At 40.2% G+C, this 22,016-nt stretch overlaps 1 protein-coding gene across 1 annotated transcript in view; it reads left to right on the plus strand.

Annotated features, from left to right (window-relative positions):
• The window catches only part of TOP2A (DNA topoisomerase II alpha), a 31,548-nt gene that overhangs the window by 6,759 nt on the left and 2,773 nt on the right, over window positions 1-22,016 (plus strand). Inside the window, 29 exon segments of the mRNA XM_017880200.1 lie at window positions 207-380; window positions 572-677; window positions 781-795; window positions 798-919; window positions 3,346-3,484; window positions 3,855-4,012; window positions 4,307-4,432; window positions 5,045-5,155; window positions 5,299-5,404; window positions 5,495-5,604; window positions 6,900-6,992; window positions 7,291-7,405; window positions 7,509-7,630; window positions 8,731-8,879; window positions 10,965-11,196; window positions 11,387-11,521; window positions 11,640-11,840; window positions 12,295-12,490; window positions 13,245-13,336; window positions 13,439-13,603; window positions 13,722-13,805; window positions 15,869-16,051; window positions 16,799-16,889; window positions 19,634-19,786; window positions 20,013-20,136; window positions 20,245-20,288; window positions 21,025-21,120; window positions 21,123-21,157; window position 21,445. Of these exon segments, the coding sequence (XP_017735689.1) occupies window positions 207-380; window positions 572-677; window positions 781-795; window positions 798-919; window positions 3,346-3,484; window positions 3,855-4,012; window positions 4,307-4,432; window positions 5,045-5,155; window positions 5,299-5,404; window positions 5,495-5,604; window positions 6,900-6,992; window positions 7,291-7,405; window positions 7,509-7,630; window positions 8,731-8,879; window positions 10,965-11,196; window positions 11,387-11,521; window positions 11,640-11,840; window positions 12,295-12,490; window positions 13,245-13,336; window positions 13,439-13,603; window positions 13,722-13,805; window positions 15,869-16,051; window positions 16,799-16,889; window positions 19,634-19,786; window positions 20,013-20,136; window positions 20,245-20,288; window positions 21,025-21,120; window positions 21,123-21,157; window position 21,445 (3,478 nt within the window).

The raw sequence follows: 22,016 nt of genomic DNA on the forward strand, positions 1-22,016 counted from the left end.
GCCCGCCACCTCGCCCGGCTAGTTTTTGTATTTTTAGTAGAGACAGGGTTTCACCGTGTTAGCCAGGATGGTCTCGATCTCCTGACCTCGTGATCCACCCGTCTCGGCCTCCCAAAGTGCTGGGATTACAGGCTTGAGCCACCGTGCCCGGCCGAAACTATTTTTTAATAACTTTCTTAATACTATTACCTTTAATTCTTGTACAGGTAAAAGGATTTCGTAGTTATGTGGACATGTATTTGAAGGACAAGTTGGATGAAACTGGTAACCCATTGAAAGTAATACACGAACAAGTGAACCACAGGTGGGAAGTGTGTTTAACCATGAGTGAAAAAGGCTTTCAGCAAATTAGCTTTGTCAACAGCATTGCTACTTCCAAGGTAATTTTATTCTTAAATTATTAATCATGTTTTATCTTTACATATATGTGTTCTTATTGTTTTTAATATATGAAGTAGACTTGAATATTTGGCTAGCTAGTATAAAGGAGGTTAAATTAGTTTTTTTTAATGTTTGATGATTATAATTTTGAGGATACTGAGTTTTATGGTTTGGTGTTTTTCTTTATTAGGGTGGCAGACATGTTGATTATGTAGCTGATCAGATTGTGACTAAACTTGTTGATGTTGTGAAGAAGAAGAACAAGGGTGGTGTTGCAGTAAAAGCACATCAGGTATGTGCTTTTGGCAGTTTTCTTTTTCTAAAGTCAAGGAAGAAGAGAAAGGCTATAAATAAAGCATGAGTACATTTTTAGTGACTTACTGTCAACTTTTATTGCAGGTGAAAATCACATGTGGATTTTGTAAATGCCTTAATTGAAAACCCAACCTTTGACTCTCAGACAAAAGAAAACATGACTTTACAACCAAAGAGCTTTGGATCAACATGCCAATTAAGTGAAAATTTATCAAAGCTGTAAGTACTTAGAGGGAAATAAAATAGAAACACCTAACTTTATTTTCCATTGCACTTCTCAGCTCTGCAGAGACAATGATTCTTCCCACAGTGCACTTCTCCAAGTCTTCCCAATCTGAAAAGGAAGTAAAAAAGGGCTTTTCTTTAACTGATTTTACCAAGGACTTAATTACCATCTATATTTCAGTATTTCCCAATTACATATCACCATTAAGCTTAGATCACTTTTGAATTAATCTAGCTGTTTAACAAACACCCTCACTTAAATGCCTAAGACTTGCTCTCAATCATCCACATCCAAAATTGAATTCTTTACCTCCATACTCACTGATTTGCCCATACAAGCAGCTCCCCGTGCTCCAACAAAAAAACAACTTCCTATCTTAGTAAAAAGCCCCAACCAACCTCTAGGTTGTATAAACAAAGCTGGGAGCCTTCTCTTTATTTCCCCTCCTCTCTAATCCAATCAATAAGAATCATCTCTTGGATGTCGCAGTAGCTTCTCACCATTATCTCTTTTTTGGTTTGCTACAGTAGGTTCTTAACCTTCATACTGGTCAAGTCCTTTCCTTGCAATGCTTTTGAGTGACCTTTTTGTGTTAAAGCACACATTTTTGTCTTCACTCTCATTTGAAATCTTTCAATGACTTCCACTCAGGGAAAGTCCAAATTCCATAATTTGGCCAATAAGAAAGATCGGCTGTAATCTAATTACACCTACTTCTCCAACTCATCTCAGTGCTAGTTTTTCCTATATGGTCCTGTTGCTTTTAAATTGCTGAAAAGCACAGTGCTCTTCCCCTCCTCAGTTTGTTCACATGCTAATCCTTCTGTCTGAAATACATCCTTTTCACCTGGCTACTTTAGGTCTTGTCCTTTCCTCAGGAAAGCTTTTACTTTCTACCCTTCGCCCCACCCAAGTTGGTTCCAATATAATATCAAACATACCTTATTAGCAAACTTTTTGCTTATCCATAACACTTACAACACTGTAACTTATTTTATTTCTGTCTTTTTTTTAGGCGGAGTCTCGCTCTGTCACCCAGGCTGGAATGCAGTGGCGCGAGCTCAGCTCACTGCAACCTCCGCCTCCTGGGTTTCAGTGATTCTCTTGCCTCAGCCTCCTGAGTAGCTGAGATTACAGGCGTGCGTCACCATGCCTGGCTAATTTTGTTGTTGTTGTATTTTTAGTAGAGACAGGGTTTCACCATGTTTGTCAGGCTGGTCTCAAACTCCTGATCTCAAATGATCCACCCGTCTCAGACTTCCAAAGTGTTGGGATTACAGTTGTGAGCCACCATGCCCGGTCTTTTTTTTTTTTTTTTTTTTTTTTTTTTTTTTTTTTTGAGACAGAGTATTGTTCTGTTGCCCAGGCTGCAGTGCAGTGATCCTGGATCACTAGAATCTCTGCCTCCCAGGTTTAAGCGATTCTCCTTGCCTCCTGAGTAGCTGGGATTACAGACATGCACCACCACGCCCAGCTAATTTTTGTATTTTTAGTTAGAGATGGGGTTTCACCATGTTGGCCAGGCTGATCTTGAACTCCTGGCCTCACTTGATCCACCATCCTCAGCCTCCTAAAGTGTTGTGATTACAGGCATGAGCCACTGCACCCACCTATGTCTGTCTTCTGTGTTGTGTCTTAAACTTCATGAGGACAAGTGTCTCAATTTGTTTTATTTGTGTCTAATTTTATTTATTTATAATTTTTTTTTGAGACAGCTTCTCACTGTTTCCTAGGCTGGAGTGCCGTGGCCTGATCTCAGTTCACTGCAACACCCGCCTCCCAGATTCAAGCAATTCTCCTGCCTCAGCCTCCCAAGCAGCTGGGATTACAGCCATCTCACTACCACCACGCCTGGCTAATTTTTTTTTTTTTTCTTTTGAGATGGAGTTTCACTTTTGTCACCCAGGCTGGAGTGCAATGGTGCGATCTTGACTTGTAACCTCTGCCTCCCGGGTTCTAGCGATTATCCTGCCTCAGCCTCCCAAGTAGCTGGAATTATAGGTGCCCACCACCATGCCGGCTAATTTTTGTATTTTTAGTAGAGACGGGATTTCGCCATGTTGGCCAGGCTGGTCTCAAACTCCTGGCCTCAGGTGTTCCACCCACCTCGGCCTCCTAAAGTGCTGGGATTATAGGCGTGACCCACCACGCCTGGCCTAATTTGTTTTAACCACTATATCTCCAACAAGTAGCTCAGTGCTAGCACAATATATGTACATAGTAAATATTTATTGAACAAATGAACCAAAAGGAGCAGCTCCCTCAGCAGTGATAACCTGACATGGAAAGATGTGCCATCCTCTATCCAAAAATTATTGTTCTTCATCTTTTAATTTTGAATCGTTTTATTTTATTGAGGCTCGTTTGTATTCTAGGTTTCTGATAGATCCCTTCTCCTCTAATATGAATCTTCTCATTTTCAGGCAATTGGCTGTGGTATTGTAGAAAGCATACTAAACTGGGTGAAGTTTAAGGCCCAAGTCCAGTTAAACAAGAAGTGTTCAGCTGTAAAACATAACAGAATCAAGGGAATTCCCAAACTTGATGATGCCAATGATGCAGGTATATATTTAATAATGTTTCCAAACTTTAAGTCTTATAGTTGTTATTTTATTCATTAATGGCATACCATGGATATTTATTTTTCCCTTGACAGAATAACTATATTCAACAGAATAACTTGTTAAAAATCAACCTGTCTCCTATTGTGGAACATTTAAGTCATTTCCATGTTATAAATAATATTGATGTGATTATTTTGGAGTATAAAACAAGAATGTTTACATCATGATCTATTACCTAACAAATAATTTTACTTGATATATAATAAATTATTTGTGTTTCATCACAAGGCTATAAACAGCATATCCAAGTTAGTATATTTGAGGTTGAACTGAATGAGCTAATATTAATTTGTTTATTTTTATTTTAGGGGGCCGAAACTCCGCTGATTGTACGCTTATCCTGACTGAGGGAGACTCAGCCAAAACTTTGGCTGTTTCAGGCCTTGGCGTGGTTGGGAGAGACAAATATGGGGTTTTCCCTCTGAGAGGAAAAATACTCAATGTTCGAGAAGCTTCTCATAAGCAGGTAGAATATAAAACTATCTCTGGAATCTAAATCTAGTTTATAGTACAAGACTTCATGCTTATATTTAATTCCCTCATTAGGCATTTTAAAATATATTTTAGACAGTTTGTGATTATTTTGAGAAGTTAGGTACACTATAGCCTATTTTAACAGACCTTTCTGATGTAGTAAGTTATAAGCTAATAGCTCAAAATACTGGAGCTCAAGAAAATTCAAGCAACATATACTGATAAATTTCTTTGTTCTTTTCAAATTTATAAACAAGACACTTTTTTTGGTATATGTCCATTTCAGATCATGGAAAATGCTGAGATTAACAATATCATCAAGATTGTGGGTCTTCAGTACAAGAAAAACTATGAAGATGAAGATTCACTGAAGACTCTTCGTTATGGGAAGATAATGATTATGACAGATCAGGTCAGATTTGTTATTAAATTTTTAGATTGTTCAACTAAATTAAGCATGTCTCAATTTAATCGCATTGTGTTTTTTTGCCATGAAAATAAATTATTTAAATAGGAGCTTTATTCATTATCTCTAATCAACATCTAATCAGATAAGCTTATATCATATATATGTTACAAATACAGGTTAAGTGAGCCAGGATTTGAACAGACCTTGTTTGATTCCCATAGAAAATTTGACAAATTGCCAGTAGGTCAATCATAATTTTTTTTTTTTATTTCTAAACAATTCTTTGTTTGTTTGAGATGAACTTTCGCCCTTGTCGCCCAGGCTGGAGTGCAATGACGCAATCTTGGCTCACTGCAACCTCTGCCTTATGGGTTCAAACGATTCTCCTGCCTCAGCCTCCTGAGTAGCTGGGACTGCAGGTGGATGCCACCACACCCAACTAATTTTTGTATTTTTAGTAGAGACGGGGTTTCACTATGTTGGCCAGGCTGGTCTCGAACGCTTGACCTCTGGTGATCCACCTGACTCGGCCTCCCAAAGTGCTGGGATTACAGGTGTGAGCTACCAGGCCCAGCCTAACAATTCTTTTGAACTTTGGCTTTCAAATATTTCTAGGACCAAGATGGTTCCCACATCAAAGGCTTGCTGATTAATTTTATCCATCACAACTGGCCCTCTCTTCTGCGACATCGTTTTCTGGAGGAATTTATCACTCCCATTGTGAAGGTACACTAATTTCTAAGATAACATCATGGATATTTTAAGGCCCTACTCCTCAAACCTGTATATACATATAAGCCCAGTCACATGCAGAGGTATGCAGGGGACCCCACAGTGTACAAAGCCACAGTCATTGTTTTTTATCACAGGTGTCCAAAAACAAGCAAGAAATGGCATTTTATAGCCTTCCGGAATTTGAAGAATGGAAGAGTTCTACTCCAAATCATAAAAAATGGAAAGTCAAATATTACAAAGGTTTGTAATGAAACCCATACAGAACTTCTCATTTTATTATACACCCTGTACAAGACTATATGAGGGAACTTGGTATTCTTGGTTTTATAGGTTTGGGTACCAGCACATCAAAGGAAGCTAAAGAATATTTTGCAGATATGAAAAGACATCGTATCCAGTTCAAATATTCTGGTCCTGAAGATGATGCTGCTATCAGCCTGGTACGTTTGAGTTGTATTTTTTATATACATTCTAATTTTAGAAATCACTACTTTAGTCAATTGAAACATTTACACTTTTGTATAAGACTCCGTCTCGGCCAGGCGTGGTGGTTCACGCCTATAATCCCAGCACTTTGGGAGGCCAAGGCGGGCAGATCACAAGGTCAGGAGATCTAGACCATCCTGGCTAACACGGTGAAACCCCGTCTCTACTAAAAATACAAAAAATTAGCCGGGCATGGTGGCGGGTGCCTGTAGTCCCAGCTACTCGGGAAGCTGAGGCAGGAGAATCACTTAAACCTGGGAGGCAGAGGTTGCAGTCAGCCGAGATCAGGCCACTGCTCTCTAGCCTGGGCAACAGTGTGAGACTCCATCTCAAAAAAAAGTAAAGGAAGTAAGGTCGGGCACAGTGGCTCACGCCTGTAATCCCAGCACTTTGGAAGGCTAAGATGGGTGGATCACAACGTCAGGAGATCGAGACCATCCTGGCTAACACGGTGAAACCCTGTCTCTACTAAAAATACAAAAGAAAAAACAAAACAAAGCAAAAAAAAATTGGCCAGGCATGGTGGCGGGCACCTGTAGTCCCAGCTACTCGGGAGGCTGAGGCAGGAGAATGGCGCAAACCCGGGAGGCGGAGCTTGCAGTGAGCCGAGATTGCGCCACTGCACCCCAGCCTGGGCGACAGAGCAAGACTATGTCTCAAAAATAAAAAAAGAAAAGAAAGGTCGGGCGCAGTGGCTCACGCCTATAATCCTAGCACTTTGGGAGGCCGAGGCGGGCGGATCATCTGAGCTTGGGAGTTCGAGACCAGCCTGACCAACATGGAGAAACCCCGTCTCTACTAAAAATACAAAAAAATTAGCCAGGTGTGGTGGGGCGCGCTTGTAATCCCAGCTACATGGGAGGCTGAGGCAGGAGAATCACTTGAACCCAGGAGGTGGAGATTGTGGTGAGCGGAAATCACACCATTGCATTCCAGCCTGGGCAACAAGAATGAAACTCTGTTTCAAAAAAATACAAAAATTAGCTGGGCGTAGTAGCAGGCAACTATAATCCCAGGGGCTGGTGAGGCTGAGGCAGGAGAATCGCTTGAACCTAGGTGGTGGAGGTTGCAGTGAGCCGGGATGACACCATTGCACTCCAGCCTGGGCAAGAGAGCAGTAACTCTGTCTCAAAAAAAAAAAAAAGGAAAACAAGATTTTGTTGTTTTCTATTGTTTGTTCATTCTTTGTAGAAGGATATTTTGGAACCTATTAGTACCACTGACATCTTTTTCATCCTTTAATTTATAGGCCTTTAGCAAAAAACAGATAGATGATCGAAAGGAATGGTTAACTAATTTCATGGAGGATAGAAGACAACGAAAGTTACTTGGACTTCCTGAGGTAAAAGTATTAAATATATCCCACAGAATGGACTGTTAGACTGACCTTTTGGTATTGATACTATAGCAAATTAAACTTACTGAATAGTTATTTTAGTAAGAAATTTGATATGATAGAATTGTGCAGCAGTTAAATGTGCTTTATCTTTAAAACATAAAATATTTATGTATTATTCAATATTTCTTTAAGACTTAAGAATTGCAGAAATAATTCTTAGTTCTGAAAGGTTTCTGTTAGATTTTTGTGTTGAGCATTGTTAAGACTGGTGGTCTCAATGTAATACTATTTGGTCCTTCAGGATTACTTGTATGGACAAACTACCACATATCTGACATATAATGACTTCATCAACAAGGAACTTATCTTGTTCTCAAATTCTGATAACGAGAGATCTATCCCTTCTATGGTGGATGGTGAGTTCCAATTTGTTCGTCTGTTTTTATTGTAAGATGGAAATCAAATTCCAAAAATGGTTAAATTGAGGATACTTATGTTTGCTCTTATTTCATTTTAAAGGTTTGAAACCAGGTCAGAGAAAGGTTTTGTTTACTTGCTTTAAACGGAATGACAAGCGAGAGGTAAAGGTTGCCCAGTTAGCTGGATCAGTGGCTGAAATGTCTTCTTATCATCATGGTGAGGTAAACATACAATCCATGTTTCCAGAAAGCATTATATCAGAAATCCCTGCAGAGTCATTCTCAAAATAGATTTGGTGAAAGTATAAGCTCATATATTCATAGTAAAGAACAAGTTGGTAAAATCTGTCAAACAATAAAACTACTTGCTCTTTGATTTCTGAAAGTAGTATTCCTGCAGGGATACTGTAAGTCTGCAAAGGTCTACATTAAAAGATACTTAGTATGTTTATTATAACTTTGTGATGTCAAAATTTAGACCTTCACTGATTTGAAAATTGTTATAATAAATTGTGACACATGTGTATGCATAGAATCAGTGCTATAGCTTCAGTAAAACTGTACACTGACACTGAGGAATATTCACAGTCTATTGTCAGGTGAGGAAAAAAAGAGGCAGAACAATAACTAAAAAGGTCTACAAGAATATGTTCCAAATTGTTCACTTTAGTTACCCCTGGGAATTAGAAAGGGCAACTTTCACTTTTTATGTGGGTCTGAATTGTTTGACTTTACACCAATGTTTTGTGTTTGCTTTTTGCATTAATTAGGTAAAACAATTTTAAAGAACTAGATTGCCTACAGGTTTCTAGAATTTTAAATATAATGGTTGTCTTGTTGCTTTCAATCAAAATATAGTAGGGATACAATAAATTTTCACACAACGAACATTTGTTGAATGCCTAGCATGTACCAGGTATACAAAGATAAATAAAAATAAAATATGTTCCTTATCCCCAAGATATAACAATTTAGCCAGAGGGCCAATACGCACACAGCTATAGAATAAAGTGATACATGCTAGAATAGAAAAGAGCACAGCATTGTAACACAAAGTAGGAAGTATTTCATTTTGCTGAGGGTAAGGAGAGGAACTATGCCTTCAAAGTTGAGTGGGACTTAATAGAAATTGTTGGACGGCAGCCCTAAACTTGGAGCCAGAAGTTGTAGGTTCCAGTACTACTTCTGCCATCTTTTAATCTGAGGAAAGTCACTAAACAACTAAACCTCACAAAATGTTACAGGATTATAGTGAGATTAAGTCATAATAATGTATTTGTATTAGTAAAAGCCTCAACTTAATGAATCTTTTTTCCCCACAGATGTCACTAATGATGACCATTATCAATTTGGCTCAGAATTTTGTGGGTAGCAATAATCTGAACCTCTTGCAGCCCATTGGTCAGTTTGGTACCAGACTGCATGGTGGCAAGGATTCCGCTAGTCCACGATACATCTTCACAATGCTCAGGTAGGTATGCTTTCACTTTCACCATTCCAGTTTTGAAACAATGTAAGATTTAGTTGACCAAAAATACAAAAACTTAGTTAATCAGAAGATACTGGCATCTAGTGGGCAGAGGCCAGGGGTGAGGCTTATAAATACCCTAACATATACAGGAAAGCCCCGCCATAACAAAAAGAATTATCCAGCGCAACATGTCGATTATGCTAAGGTTGAGAAATCTTGATGTAGACCTTGGGACTGAGTAAAGGAGACTTTGATTCTTCCTAAATATCACAATTGAAATTTTACTCCTATATAAGCCTATGGAAAATATATTATGAATGGTCAATTTTCAGCTGTCATCCCAGTCACCCTTTCAGTGGCATTCAAACAGTTACTAATCACTCCATCCTTGAAACTATTTGGCCTCTATGACTGTAGACTCTTGTGGTTCTCTTTTTCCTTATTAGCTGTCTCTGCTGGGTCCTTGTCACCTTCCCAACCTCTAAATACTGGCCCATTCTAGGACTCCTTCATCAGATCTCTTTCCAATATCTACACTCAATTCCCAAATGATCTCCCATTCATTTGGTCTATACCTTTAAATCCCCAGTCCTGATCTCTCCCCTGAACTCTCAACTTTTATGTCTGACTGCCCTCTCAACATTTCCCACTTGGATATCTAGTTAAATATCTCAAACATAAGTCTAAAACCAAATCCTTAGTTTTCCTTGCCATCCTTCTAACTGCTCATGCTAAAAACCTTGTCACCTTTGACTGCTTTGCTCGATACTTAGGTCCAGTTCCTCAGCCAATCCTATAGGATCTGCATTGGAAAATACTAAGCCACCCCATCTCATCTAAACTATTGTAATATACCATCTTATAGCAGCCAATTATTTTTTAAAAAAATAAGTCACTCTGAACCTTCAACTGCTCAGAGTAAAATCTAAAGAGCTATTTTAGCTAACTAGACATTATGTGATCCGTGTCCCCACCTTCCATATCTTTTGATTCCTTCTCATACCATCTCTTCTCCAGCCACACTGTCCTCGGCCTATACTCAAATATACCAAGCACATTTTCTCTTCAGGGCCGTTTACTTGTTCCTTTGCCTGCAACACTCTTTCTCTAGATATCCAAATGGCTCAGTCCCTCAGTTTCTTTTTTCTTTTTTTTTTTTTCTTTTGAGATGGAGTTTCGCTCTTTTTGCCCAGGCTGGAATGCCATGGCACGATTTCAGCTCACTACAACCTCTGCCTCCTGGGTTCAAGTGATTCTCCTGCCTCAGCCTCCTGTGTAGCTGGGATTATAGGTGCACGCCACCATGCTCAGCTAATTTTATATTTTTAGTAGATATGGGGTTTCACCATGGTGGCCAGGGTGGTCTTGAACTCCTGACCTCAGGTGATCCACCTGCCTCAGCCTCCCAAAGTGCTGTGATTACAGGCGCAAGCCACCACACCTGGCCCCCTCAGTTTCTTTTCTCTGCTCAAACGTTCCTATCAGAAACGGCTTACCTTTCCTTAGCACCTCTTCAGTCACTTTCCTACTTTTTCTTCTCAGTGTTTATCCCACCACCTAACAAAATGTATGTTCACTGTCAAACCTATACTGGAATGTGAGCTCCTTGAGGATTGAGACTTTTTTTTCTGCGCTCTGTCGCCCAGGCTGGAGTGCAGTGCCCAGATCTCAGCTCACTGCAAGCTCCGCCTCCCGGGTTTAGCTATTCTCCTGCCTCAGCCTCCCGAGTAGCTGGGACTACAGGCGCCCGCCACCTCGCCCAGCTAGTTTTTTATATTTTTTAGTAGAGACGGGGTTTCACCGTGTTAGCCAGGATGGTCTCGATCTCCTGACCTCGTGATCCGCCCGTCTCGGCCTCCCAAAGTGCTGGGATTACAGGCGTGAGCCACTGCGCCCGGCCAGAGGATTGAGACTTTATGTCCATGTGCCTGACACATAGAAAGTACTCAATAAATAATGTTAAATGAGTATTAGTCAGCAAGTAAAACCAAGATAATTTTCATGTATAACACATGTCCTTTCGATAAAAGTTAAGTGTCAAATTCAGTATTTTTATAAAATAACATTCTTTGATTCTTTATTTAGCTCTTTGGCTCGGTTGTTATTTCCACCAAAAGATGATCACACATTGAGGTTTTTATATGACGACAACCAGCGTGTTGAGCCTGAATGGTACATTCCTATTATTCCCATGGTGCTGATAAATGGTGCTGAAGGAATCGGTACCGGGTGGTCCTGCAAAATCCCCAACTTTGATGTGCGTGAAGTTGTAAATAACATCAGGCGTTTGATGGATGGAGAAGAACCTTTGCCAATGGTAAGTATTCTGTGTGCGTTAAGAGCCTTAACTTTTTCTTGGGTTTCAGTTGAGTAGACTGTATGAATAAAGAGGATGCAAACATAAAATTTAATTTCATACTTTATACTTAGATTTATTGTTAAACACTGTTGTGATTTCTGTCTAGTATCACGTTTAAAAAACATTGTTTTTTAAAATGCCAATTTAGCTTCCAAGTTACAAGAACTTCAAGGGTACTATTGAAGAACTGGCTCCAAATCAATATGTGATTAGTGGTGAAGTAGCTATTCTTAATTCCACAACCATTGAAATCTCAGAGCTTCCCATCAGAACATGGACCCAGGTAAATAATTGTGGATTTCTTTTTTAGTTTTGTATCAAAAGAAACACTTTTTGTACTATTGCTGTTTACTATTCAGGAGCCTGTATTTTAGAAATTTCAGGATTATTTCTTTCTTTAGACATACAAAGAACAAGTTCTAGAACCCATGTTGAATGGCACTGAGAAGACACCTCCTCTCATAACAGACTATAGGGAATACCATACAGATACCACTGTGAAATTTGTTGTGAAGATGACTGAAGGAAAACTGGCAGAGGCAGAGAGAGTTGGACTACACAAAGTCTTCAAACTCCAAACTAGTCTCACATGCAACTCTATGGTATGTATTTGTTTTGTGAGATGTACATGTTTCCATTTATATTAAAGATTAATATTGGCCGGGCGCGGTGGCTCAAGCCTGTAATCCCAGCACTTTGGGAGGCTGAGACGGGCGGATCATGAGGTCAGGAGATCGAGACCATCCTGGCTAATACGGTGAAACCCCGTCTCCACTAAAAAATACAAAAAAAACTAGCCGGGCGACGAGGCGGGCGCCTGTAGTCCCAGCTACTCGGGAGGCTGAGACAGGAGAATGGCGTGAACCCGGGACGCGGAGCTTGCAGTGAGCTGAGAGCCGGCCACTGCACTCCAGCCTGGGCGGCAGAGCAAGACTCCGTCTCAAAAAATAAAATAAAAAAAGATTAATATCAATTTTAAAAGTATATCATAGTCTACCTTTATAAAGTTTAGCCAATTTGTCTATTCTTGGCTCTAATCTCGTTTTCCTTTTCCAGGTGCTTTTTGACCACGTAGGCTGTTTAAAGAAATATGACACGGTGTTGGATATTCTAAGAGATTTTTTTGAACTCAGACTTAAATATTATGGATTAAGAAAAGAATGGCTCCTAGGAATGCTTGGTGCTGAATCTGCTAAACTGAATAATCAGGCTCGCTTTATCTTAGAGAAAATAGATGGCAAAATAATCATTGGTATGTTTTGGGAATAATAACTGCTTTACTAAAACTCTAGTTACACCAAACTTTCTTTAAACATTTTTGGTGAGAGTAATGGTGGAGAAAGAGACAAAATCCATTTAATTCACCTGGTCACTTATACAAGCATTTCTTTTAAATATCTGATTAGGTATTTATAGTTTGAAAGAGATGGTGTTTCCTTGACTGAGCATCTTGAGAAATCAAGATTTAGTTGACAATTAGATATGAGAATAGAGAGCTAGAAGACCTTGCATAAACTGATTGATCAAGCAAATAGATACACTAATCATGTTTACAGGAACAGAAAATAAAAGAGACCAAGAGAGAAGAGATAATAAGGCTGATGGTTAAAAGAAAAAAAACAGGAAGATTACAAATGGGTTATACTGTCTGGGTGCGGTGGCTCATACCTGTAATCCCAGCACTTGAGCTGGGGAGGTCAAGGCTGCAGTGAGCCTAGGTAGTGCCACTGCACTCCAGCCTGGGCACAAGACTGAGAGACACCCTGTCTCCAAAAAAAAAAAAAAGATTTGATCGTAGCCTCATATATGATTTGACTGCCATCTTGTGGTAATTTACATTTGTCAGTAGTTTAGGGAGACTTGCCTGTATACCAGGATATACAAATTTATGCAAGTACCAAGACAGTTTAATTTCCAGTTTTAAACTTTTCACTTGTGGTAAAACCTTATCCCTTTCCTAAAATATTACTCAAAATCATTATCTCTGTTTACTTTTTTTAAAATAGAAAATAAGCCTAAGAAAGAATTAATTAAAGTTCTGATTCAGAGGGGATATGATTCAGATCCTGTGAAGGCCTGGAAAGAAGCCCAGCAAAAGGTAATCTTGAGTGGCACTTTTATATATTGTTAAAGACTATGTATTGTATAATGTTTATGTTTCACATTTTCTAATAAAGCTAGATTTTAATTCATCCTTTAGGTTCCAGATGAAGAAGAAAATGAAGAGAGTGACACCGAAAAGGAAACTGAAAAGAGTAACTCTGTAACAGATTCTGGACCAACCTTCAACTATCTTCTTGATATGCCCCTTTGGTATTTAACCAAGGAAAAGAAAGATGAACTCTGCAGACTAAGAAATGAAAAAGTGAGTTGATGGTAGGATGGCACATGCTGCTTAGTTTTGTTCTAATGGTAAAAGTAAAATTTGTATGTTGCATGTGCTGCTTGTGTACATATATTAACACAATTTTGTAATTATGAAGGAACAAGAGCTGGACACATTAAAGAGAAAGAGTCCATCAGATTTGTGGAAAGAAGACTTGGCTACATTTATTGAAGAACTGGAGGTGTGTAGTTTATAATGCCCATGTTAGAATTTTTATTAATGAAATAGTATATTCCAGCAGTATACCTTTGTCAACATAGGTCACAATTGGCAATAAAAAGAAAATAAGAGGCATAAGGACAAATTCAAAATAACATATAAAAGAACAGATTATTGGCCAGGCGTGGTGGCTCACGCTAGTAATCCCAGCATTTTGGGGGGCTGAGTTGGGCAGATCACTTGAGGTCAGGAGTTCAAGACCAGCCTGGCCAACATGGTAAAACCCCATTTCTACTAAAAACACAAAAATTAGCCAGGCATGGTGGTGCATACCAGCTACTCAGGAGGCTGAGGCAGGAAAATTGCTTGCACCGGGAGGCAGAAGTTGCAGTGAACTGAGATCGCACCACTGCACTCCAGCCTGGGCAACACAACGAGACTCTATCTCAAAAAAAAAAAAAAGGACAGATTATTAAATACTACTTAGAATACAAGGCCAGGCGCGGTGGCTCACACCTATAATCCCAGCACTTTGGGAGGCCAAGGCGGGCAGATCACCTGAGGTTGGGAGTTTGAGACCAGCCTGACCAACATGGAGAAACCCTGTCTCTACAAAAATTGCAAAATTAGCCGGCCGTGGTGGTGTATGCCTGTAATGCCAGCTACTTGGGAGGCTGAGGCAGGAGAATCACTTGAACCCAGGAGGCGGTTGCGTTGAGCTGAGATCACACCATTGCACTCCAGCCTGGGCAACAAGAGTGGAATTCCGTCTCAAAAAAAAAATACTATTTAGAATACAGTAAATGATCCCAGGAGACTGCCCAGACGTTTTTGGACAAAAAAAGGAAAGAGCAAGAGTTGATTTTTGATAAAGGGAAGAACATATTAGGACTGAGAAGATAAAAAGAGCTTAAATGTGGAAGAAGACCACCAACCCAGTCCCCCAAGTCAACTTAAAAGAACAAAGCCACAGGGCATGGTGGCTCATGCCTGTAATCCCAGCACTTTGGGAGGCTTAGGTGGGCAGATCACTTGAGATCAGGAGTTCGAGACCAGCCTGGCCAACATGGTGAAACCCTGTCTCTACTAAAAATACAAAAATTAGTTGGGCGTGGTGGCATCCGCCTGTAATCCCAGCTGCACAGAAGGTTGAGGCACGAAAATTGCTTGAACCCAGGAGGCGAAGTTGCAGTGAGCTGAGATGGCGCCATTGCACTCCAGCCTGGGTGACAGAGCAAGACTCCATCTAAAAAAAAAAAGGAGAAAGCAGGGCTATCCAGATGGTTTCAGAAGAGTCTTTGTTACTTAAATCTTCCTAATAACATTTGTTTCTCAACATTTTAACGTAAGAAAAAAGGCCAGTACTGTGGCTCACACCTGTAATCCCAGTGTGCTTTGGGAGGCTGAGGCAGGAGGATCACTTGAGATTAGGAGTTCAAAACCAGCCTGGGCAACCTAGGAAGACCTAATCTCCACAAAAAAATTTTTTTAAATAGCCAGGCATGGTGGTATGGGCCTATAGTCTCAGCTACTCCAGAGGCCAAGGTGGGAGGGTCACTTGAGACCAGGTGTTCAAGGCTGCAGTGAACTATGATCACATACCACTGTACTCCAGCCTGGGTGACAGAGCATAACTCTGTCTCTTAAAAAAAAACAAAAAAAACCACCAAAAGCCTTATTTCTTAAATTTAACAAGCAAATTTGTATTATTGCACTTCAGGATAGATGCCTAGCTCATTGTAATCGGTCGGTTGGATAAGTATGCATCACTTTCTTTCATACTTCGTATGTGAGTTTACAAATATATATGTATATACATGTTTTATTCTTAGTTTCTCCTTTGTTTTCCTCAAAAAGTTTAAGTGGTAGAACCAGGAATAAAACCCAGTCTTCTGTCTCCACACCTTCCTTTTCAAGGTGTGCTTTAATTACATCTTCACTATTGTTGATAGTATACTAGGTTATACAGCAATTTATCACAAGTTTTAAGACGTAACAAAGTGAAATCAGTTTAACTGTTGGCCGTTTAGATACTGTAATGTTTTTGTTAACATATAAACTTGCTTTCTTATATCCCTTCTGTAGGCTGTTGAAGCCAAGGAAAAACAAGATGAACAAATCGGACTTCCTGGGAAAGGGGGGAAGGCCAAGGGGAAAAAAACACAAATGGCTGAAGTTTTGCCTTCTCCACGTGGTCAAAGAGTCATTCCACGAATAACCATAGAAATGAAAGCAGAGGCAGAAAAGAAAAATAAAAAGAAAATTAAGGTAATATTCTCGCCGTGGCTCACACCTATAATCCCAGCACTTTGGGAGGCCAAGGTGGGTGGATCACTCGAGGTCAGTGGTTCAAGACTAGCCCGGCCAAAATGGTGAAACCCTGTCTCTATTAAAAATAAAATTAGGCGGGCATGGTGGCGGGCGCCTGTAATCCCAGCTACTCGGGAGGCTGAGGCAGGAGAATTGCTTGAACCCAGGAGGCGGAGGTTGCAGTGAGCCAAGGTCACACCACTGCATTCCAGCCTGGGCAACAGAGTGAAACTCCATCTCAAAAAAAAGAAAAAAAGGTAATACTCTTAAAAACATTATGCATAAAATATTGATGCATACCTCCACTTAAAATTGAAAAAAAAATGTATACATTTTATTTTATTTATTTTTTTTTTTGAGATGGAGTCTCGCCGTGTCACCCAGGCTGGAGTACAATGGCAGGATCTCAGCTTACAGCAACCTCCGCCTCCCGTATTCAAGCGATTCTCGCGCCTCAGCCTCCCAAGTAGTTGGGGGCACATCATCACACCCAGCTAATTTTTGTATTTTTAGTAGAGGTGGGGTTTCACTGTCTTGGCCAGGCTGATCTCGAACTCCTGACCTCAAGAGATCTGCCTGCCACAGCCTCCCAAAGTGTTGGGATTACAGGCGTGAGCCACAGCTCCCGGCCAAAAATGTATAAAATTTCTAATCCCATAGTTCAGAATTTATTCTATATCCAACCCTAACTTTGCTATCTTTTAGAATGAAAATACTGAAGGAAGCCCTCAAGAAGATGGTATGGAACTAGAAGGCCTAAAACAAAGATTAGAAAAGAAACAGAAAAGAGAACCAGGTATTACAACATTTTTAGGAAAATGGTATAAAGCAAAGATTAAATTGTGTTTGTTACCTAGTACATTCCACATAGATGTTCAAAACCTTTTTGTTGAATTGAATTGAGAAATGTGAAAAGGACTGTATCTGAATTCTACTTGGACCTCTTTTTTTTTTTGAGACAGAGTTTCGCTCTTGTGGTCCAGGCTGGAGTGCAATGGCTCAATCTCGGCTCACTGCATCCTTCACCTCCTCGGTTCAAAGGATTCTCCTGCCTTAGCCTCCCGAGTAACTGGGATTACAGGCATGCACTACCACGCCTGGCTAATTTTTGTATTTTTAGTAGAGACGGGGTTTCACCATGTTGGTCAGGCTGGTCTTGAACTCCTGACCTTGTGATTCACCCCCCTCGGCCTCCCAAAGTGCTGGGATTATAGGCATGAGCCACTGCACCTGGCCTGGACCTCTTTAATACTGTCCTTGGGATTTGATTCATTATAGAAAATATTTTGTAGTTCGTTAATTTGAATTCCTGAATTGGGATCTAAGAAAATACCCAGTTTATTAGATTTCATTCTCTAGCCACTTATGAGGTTCTAGTATACAGTTTCTTAAGGAAAGTGACCACATATTAGTCATGTTTGTATTATATTATCTCTAGAGTTCAACATCATGCTTCGGATATAGGTAATGTTCACTCAATGAAATAAATAGAATTAACAATTCTGTTAATCATTTGATAATGCCTTTACTGTCTACTTTTTTTGAAACATCTTTATTGAGATATTCACATGCCAGATTTGCCCATTTAACGTATGCCATTTGGCTGGGCACCATGGCTTATGCCTTAATCCCAGCACTTTAGGAGGCTGAGGCTGGTGGATCACTTGAGGTCAGGAGTTTGAGACCAGCCTGGCCAACATGGTGAAACCCCATCTCTACTAAAAATACAAAAATTAGTCGGGTGTGGTGGTGTGTGCCTATAGTCCCAGGTACTCGAAAGGCTGAGGCACGAGTTTCACTTGAACCCAGGAGGCAGAGGTTGCAGAGAGCCAAGACTGTGCCATTGCACTCCAGCCTGGGCGACAGAGCAAGACTCCAACTCAAAAAAAAAATAAAAGTAAAGTATGCCATTTAGTGGTTTTAGTACAGACACAGTTTTAGTACAATTTATCACCCCCCAAGAAAACTAAACTCATTAACAATCGTTTGCCATTTGCCACCAACTCCTTGCCCCACTAGGCAACGACTAAAAAATCTACTAAAAATCTGCTGTCTCTAGATTTTCCTATTCGGGGCATTTCCTACAAATTGAATCATATAATATGTGGTCTTATGGAGATGACTTATTTACTTAACATAATATTTTCAAGGGTAACCCATGTAGTAGCCCATGTATTAGTACTTCATTCTTTTTTTTTTGAGACAGAATTTTGCTCTCTCGCCTAGGCTGGCATGCAGTAGTAGTGAGATCTCGGCTCACTGCAACCTCCGCCTGCTAGATTCAGGCAGTTCTCCTGCCTCAGCCTCACGAGTAGCTAGGATTACAGGCACGCACCACCATGCCCAACTAATTTTTGTATTTTTAGTAGAAACAGGATTTCACCAGGTTGGCCAGGCTGGTCTAGAACTCCTGACCTCAAGTGATCCGCCCACCTCGGCCTCCCATTTTGCTAAGCCCATGAAGGTAGACTTCTGTGTTTATTCTAAGCATTTTATAGTTTTAGCTCTTACATTTAGATCTGTGATCCACTTTGAATTAGTTTTTGTATATGGTGTAAAGAAGGTGTCCAACCTGATTCTTTTGCAGGTAGATATCCAATTATTTCAGTACCATATGTTAAAAAGGCTTCTTTCCACAATGTTTGTCTTCACCCTTGTCAAAAATCAATTGACTATAAATGTTAAGGTTTACTTATGGACTCTCAATTCTGTTCCATTGATTGAGCTATGTATTGTCCTTGAGTATCTACTTTTTTTGAGACAGAGTTTCACTCTGTTGCCCAGGCTGGTCTTGAAATCCTGGCTCAAGCAATCCTTCTATCTCGGCCTCCCAAGGAGCTGGGACTATAGGCGCTCACCACCATGACTGGCTAATTTCTAAAAATTTTTTGTATTTTGTAGAGACAGTCCTTTTCTTTTTTTTTTTTTTTTTTTCTTTTTTTCTTTTTTTGAGACAAGATCTCACTCTGTCTCCCGGGCTGCAGTATAGTGGCATGATCACAGCCCACTGTAGCCTCGACCTCCTAGGCTCAAACAGTCCTCCCACCTCAGCCTCCCTAGTGGCTGGAACCACAGGCACACTCCACTATGCCCACTAATGTCTGTATTTTTTGTAGAGATGGGGTTTTGCCATGTTGTCTAGGCTGGTCTTGAGCTCCTGAGCTCAAGTGATGCACCTACCTCACCCTCCCAAAGTCCTGAGATTACAAGTGTGAGCCACCGCACCCAGCTAAGACAGGGTCTTGTATCTTACCCCAGCTGATCTCAAACCCCTGGGCTCAAGTAATCCTCCCGCCCCAGCCTCCCAAGTGTTGGGATTACAGGCATGAGCCACTGTGCCCGGCCACATTGTATTTATTTATAAGATTAAGTGACCAAGCTATATGCACCACAAAAACAGGGACCATATCTGTTTCATTTCACGATTGTATTCTCAGAACTATCACAGCGGTTAATAAATTTGAAGCATGGATGGATGATAGATGGAGAAAAGTGAGTCTAAGAATATATAAAGGTGGTTAATTTCTATCTCTCCTCTAGGTACAAAGACAAAGAAACAAACTACATTGCCATTTAAGCCAATCAAAAAAGGAAAGAAGAGAAATCCTTGGTCTGATTCAGAATCAGATAGGAGCAGTGACGAAAGTAATTTTGATGTCCCTCCACGAGAAACAGAGCCACGAAGAGCAGCAAGTAAGGAAAACTAAAGAACATTATAGATAAGCTGTAAGAGTGGAATGGCCAATATACTTCAGGGTACTTTGCCCCAGAAATTACTGTGTCTTAATAGGGCAGTAAATTAAAGTAAGTTAAAGCTTTGAAACACTGAAGCATCTTTCAGGAAATGTTATATCAACCTATGAATTAAGTGTTTCTCCTACTACCCTCTTTGATTTTTTTGTATATGGTTTTTTTACAGCAAAAACCAAATTCACAGTGGATTTGGATTCAGATGAAGATTTCTCAGATTTTGATGAAAAAACTGATGATGAAGACTTTGTCCCATCAGATGCTAGTCCACCTAAGACCAAAACTTCCCCAAAGTAAATATCTTATCTAATATGAGTTTTTGTCATGATTGTTTCTAATATATTCTTTTTTGATTAACACCTTTAGAATTGGTTGTCAGGATTTTTTTTTTTTAATTCTAGACTTACTAACAAAGACCTGAAACCACAGAAAAGTGCTATGTCAGGTATGTATTTAAGTAAAAGTAGTGAGACATCTGCCTTACTGGGACACTCAGATCCAACTGGGTTCTAATCCTGGCTACATTATCCAAGTACTTCTTTTGGAAATAAATTTGAGTTCTTATTAACATTATGTTGACACTGTTCATTGGGTTTAGTTTCACATGTAAATAGGTCCTGCATTCAGTATACTAAAAGTAATCATAGTGTTTGCCAGGTACTTTGCTAGGTGCTAGAGATACAAAAAATAAAAACTGTTCTAGCTGATAAAAAATTCAGAAATTAGAACAAAGTTTTAAGAGTAGGTTTTAGGCTGGGCACGGTGGCTCACACCTGTAATCCCAGCACCTTGGGAGGCCGAGGTGGGTGGATCACCTGAGGTCAGGAGTTCGTGACAAGCCTGGCTAACACGGTGAAACCCCGTCTCTACTAAAAATACAAAAAATTAGCCAGGCGCGGTGGCGGGCGCCTGTAGTCCCAGCTACTCGGGAGGCTGAGGCAGGAGAATGGTGTGAACCCGGGAGGCGGAGCTTGCAGTGAGCTGAGATCGAGCCACTGCACTCCAGCCTGGGCGACAGAGCAAGACTCCGTCTCAAAAAATTTAAAAAAGCATGTTTTAAATATTCCAGAAAAGTCACATATTTGGTGTTTAAATAGGAATTCATACCAGGCACAAAGCAAAAAATGGATTTTCATGTGTTGGCTTAAATGTACTATTTTCCTTTCCATTTGAAATGATAGACCTTGAAGCTGATGATGCTAAGGACAGTGTACCACTGTCTTCAAGCCCTCCTGCTACACATTTCCCAAATGAAACTGAAATTACAAACACAGTTCCTAAAAGAATGTGACAGTGAAGAAGACAGCAGCAAAAGTAAGCCTAAATCTTTGAGATGGGTTAATGTTGCAATCAACTAACTGGTTTTCACGTGGCAATTTCAATTTTTTATTGCCAAAACTTACTATTGATATTACAAATTAAACCTTTTCCAAATGGAAGCAATTTCTTTTAGATCTTTATAATCAAAATTAGTAGTCAAGGCTGGTCCTGATTGTTCATTCAGTTACAGATCAAACTCCTTGTTCTACTCTTTTCCCTCCTTCTCACTACTGCACTTGACTAGTCAAAAAACAAAACAAAACAAAACAAAAGCCAGGCAGAGTGGCTCATGCCTCTGTAATCCCAGCACTTTGGGAGGCTAAAGCAAGAGGATCTCTTGAGGCCAGGAGTTCAAGGCTGCAGTGAGCTATGATCAAGCCACTGCACTCCAGCCTGAGTGAGAGAGTGAGACCCTGTCTCCAAAATAAGGTAATCCAAGTGTTTAAAATCAGCATGTTTCTCTCAGTACCAGGCTTCATCTAGTTCATTTCTATGGCAAGGATAGGATTTATAAGCAATTGCAAATGTTTAATGTAAAACATATTCTTAAAATTGAATGTTTAAGGCTGGATGCAGTGGCTCATGCCTGTAATCCCAGCACTTTGGGAGGCCAAGGTGGGTGGATCACCTGAGGTCAGGATTTCGAGACTAGCCTGGCCAATATAGTGAAACTTCATCTCTACTAAGAATTTGGCGGGCGGATCACGAGGTCAGGAGATCGAGACCATCCTGGCTAACACAGTGAAACCCCGTCTCTACTAAAAATACAAAAACTAGTCGGGCGAGGTGGCGGGCGCCTGTAGTCCCAGCTACTCGGGAGGCTGAGGCAGGAGAATGGCGTAAACCCGGGAGG

This window comes from Rhinopithecus bieti, unplaced genomic scaffold, assembly GCF_001698545.2.
Source record: "Rhinopithecus bieti isolate Rb0 unplaced genomic scaffold, ASM169854v2 scaffold_11744, whole genome shotgun sequence".
NCBI classification, from domain to species: domain Eukaryota; kingdom Metazoa; phylum Chordata; class Mammalia; order Primates; family Cercopithecidae; genus Rhinopithecus; species Rhinopithecus bieti.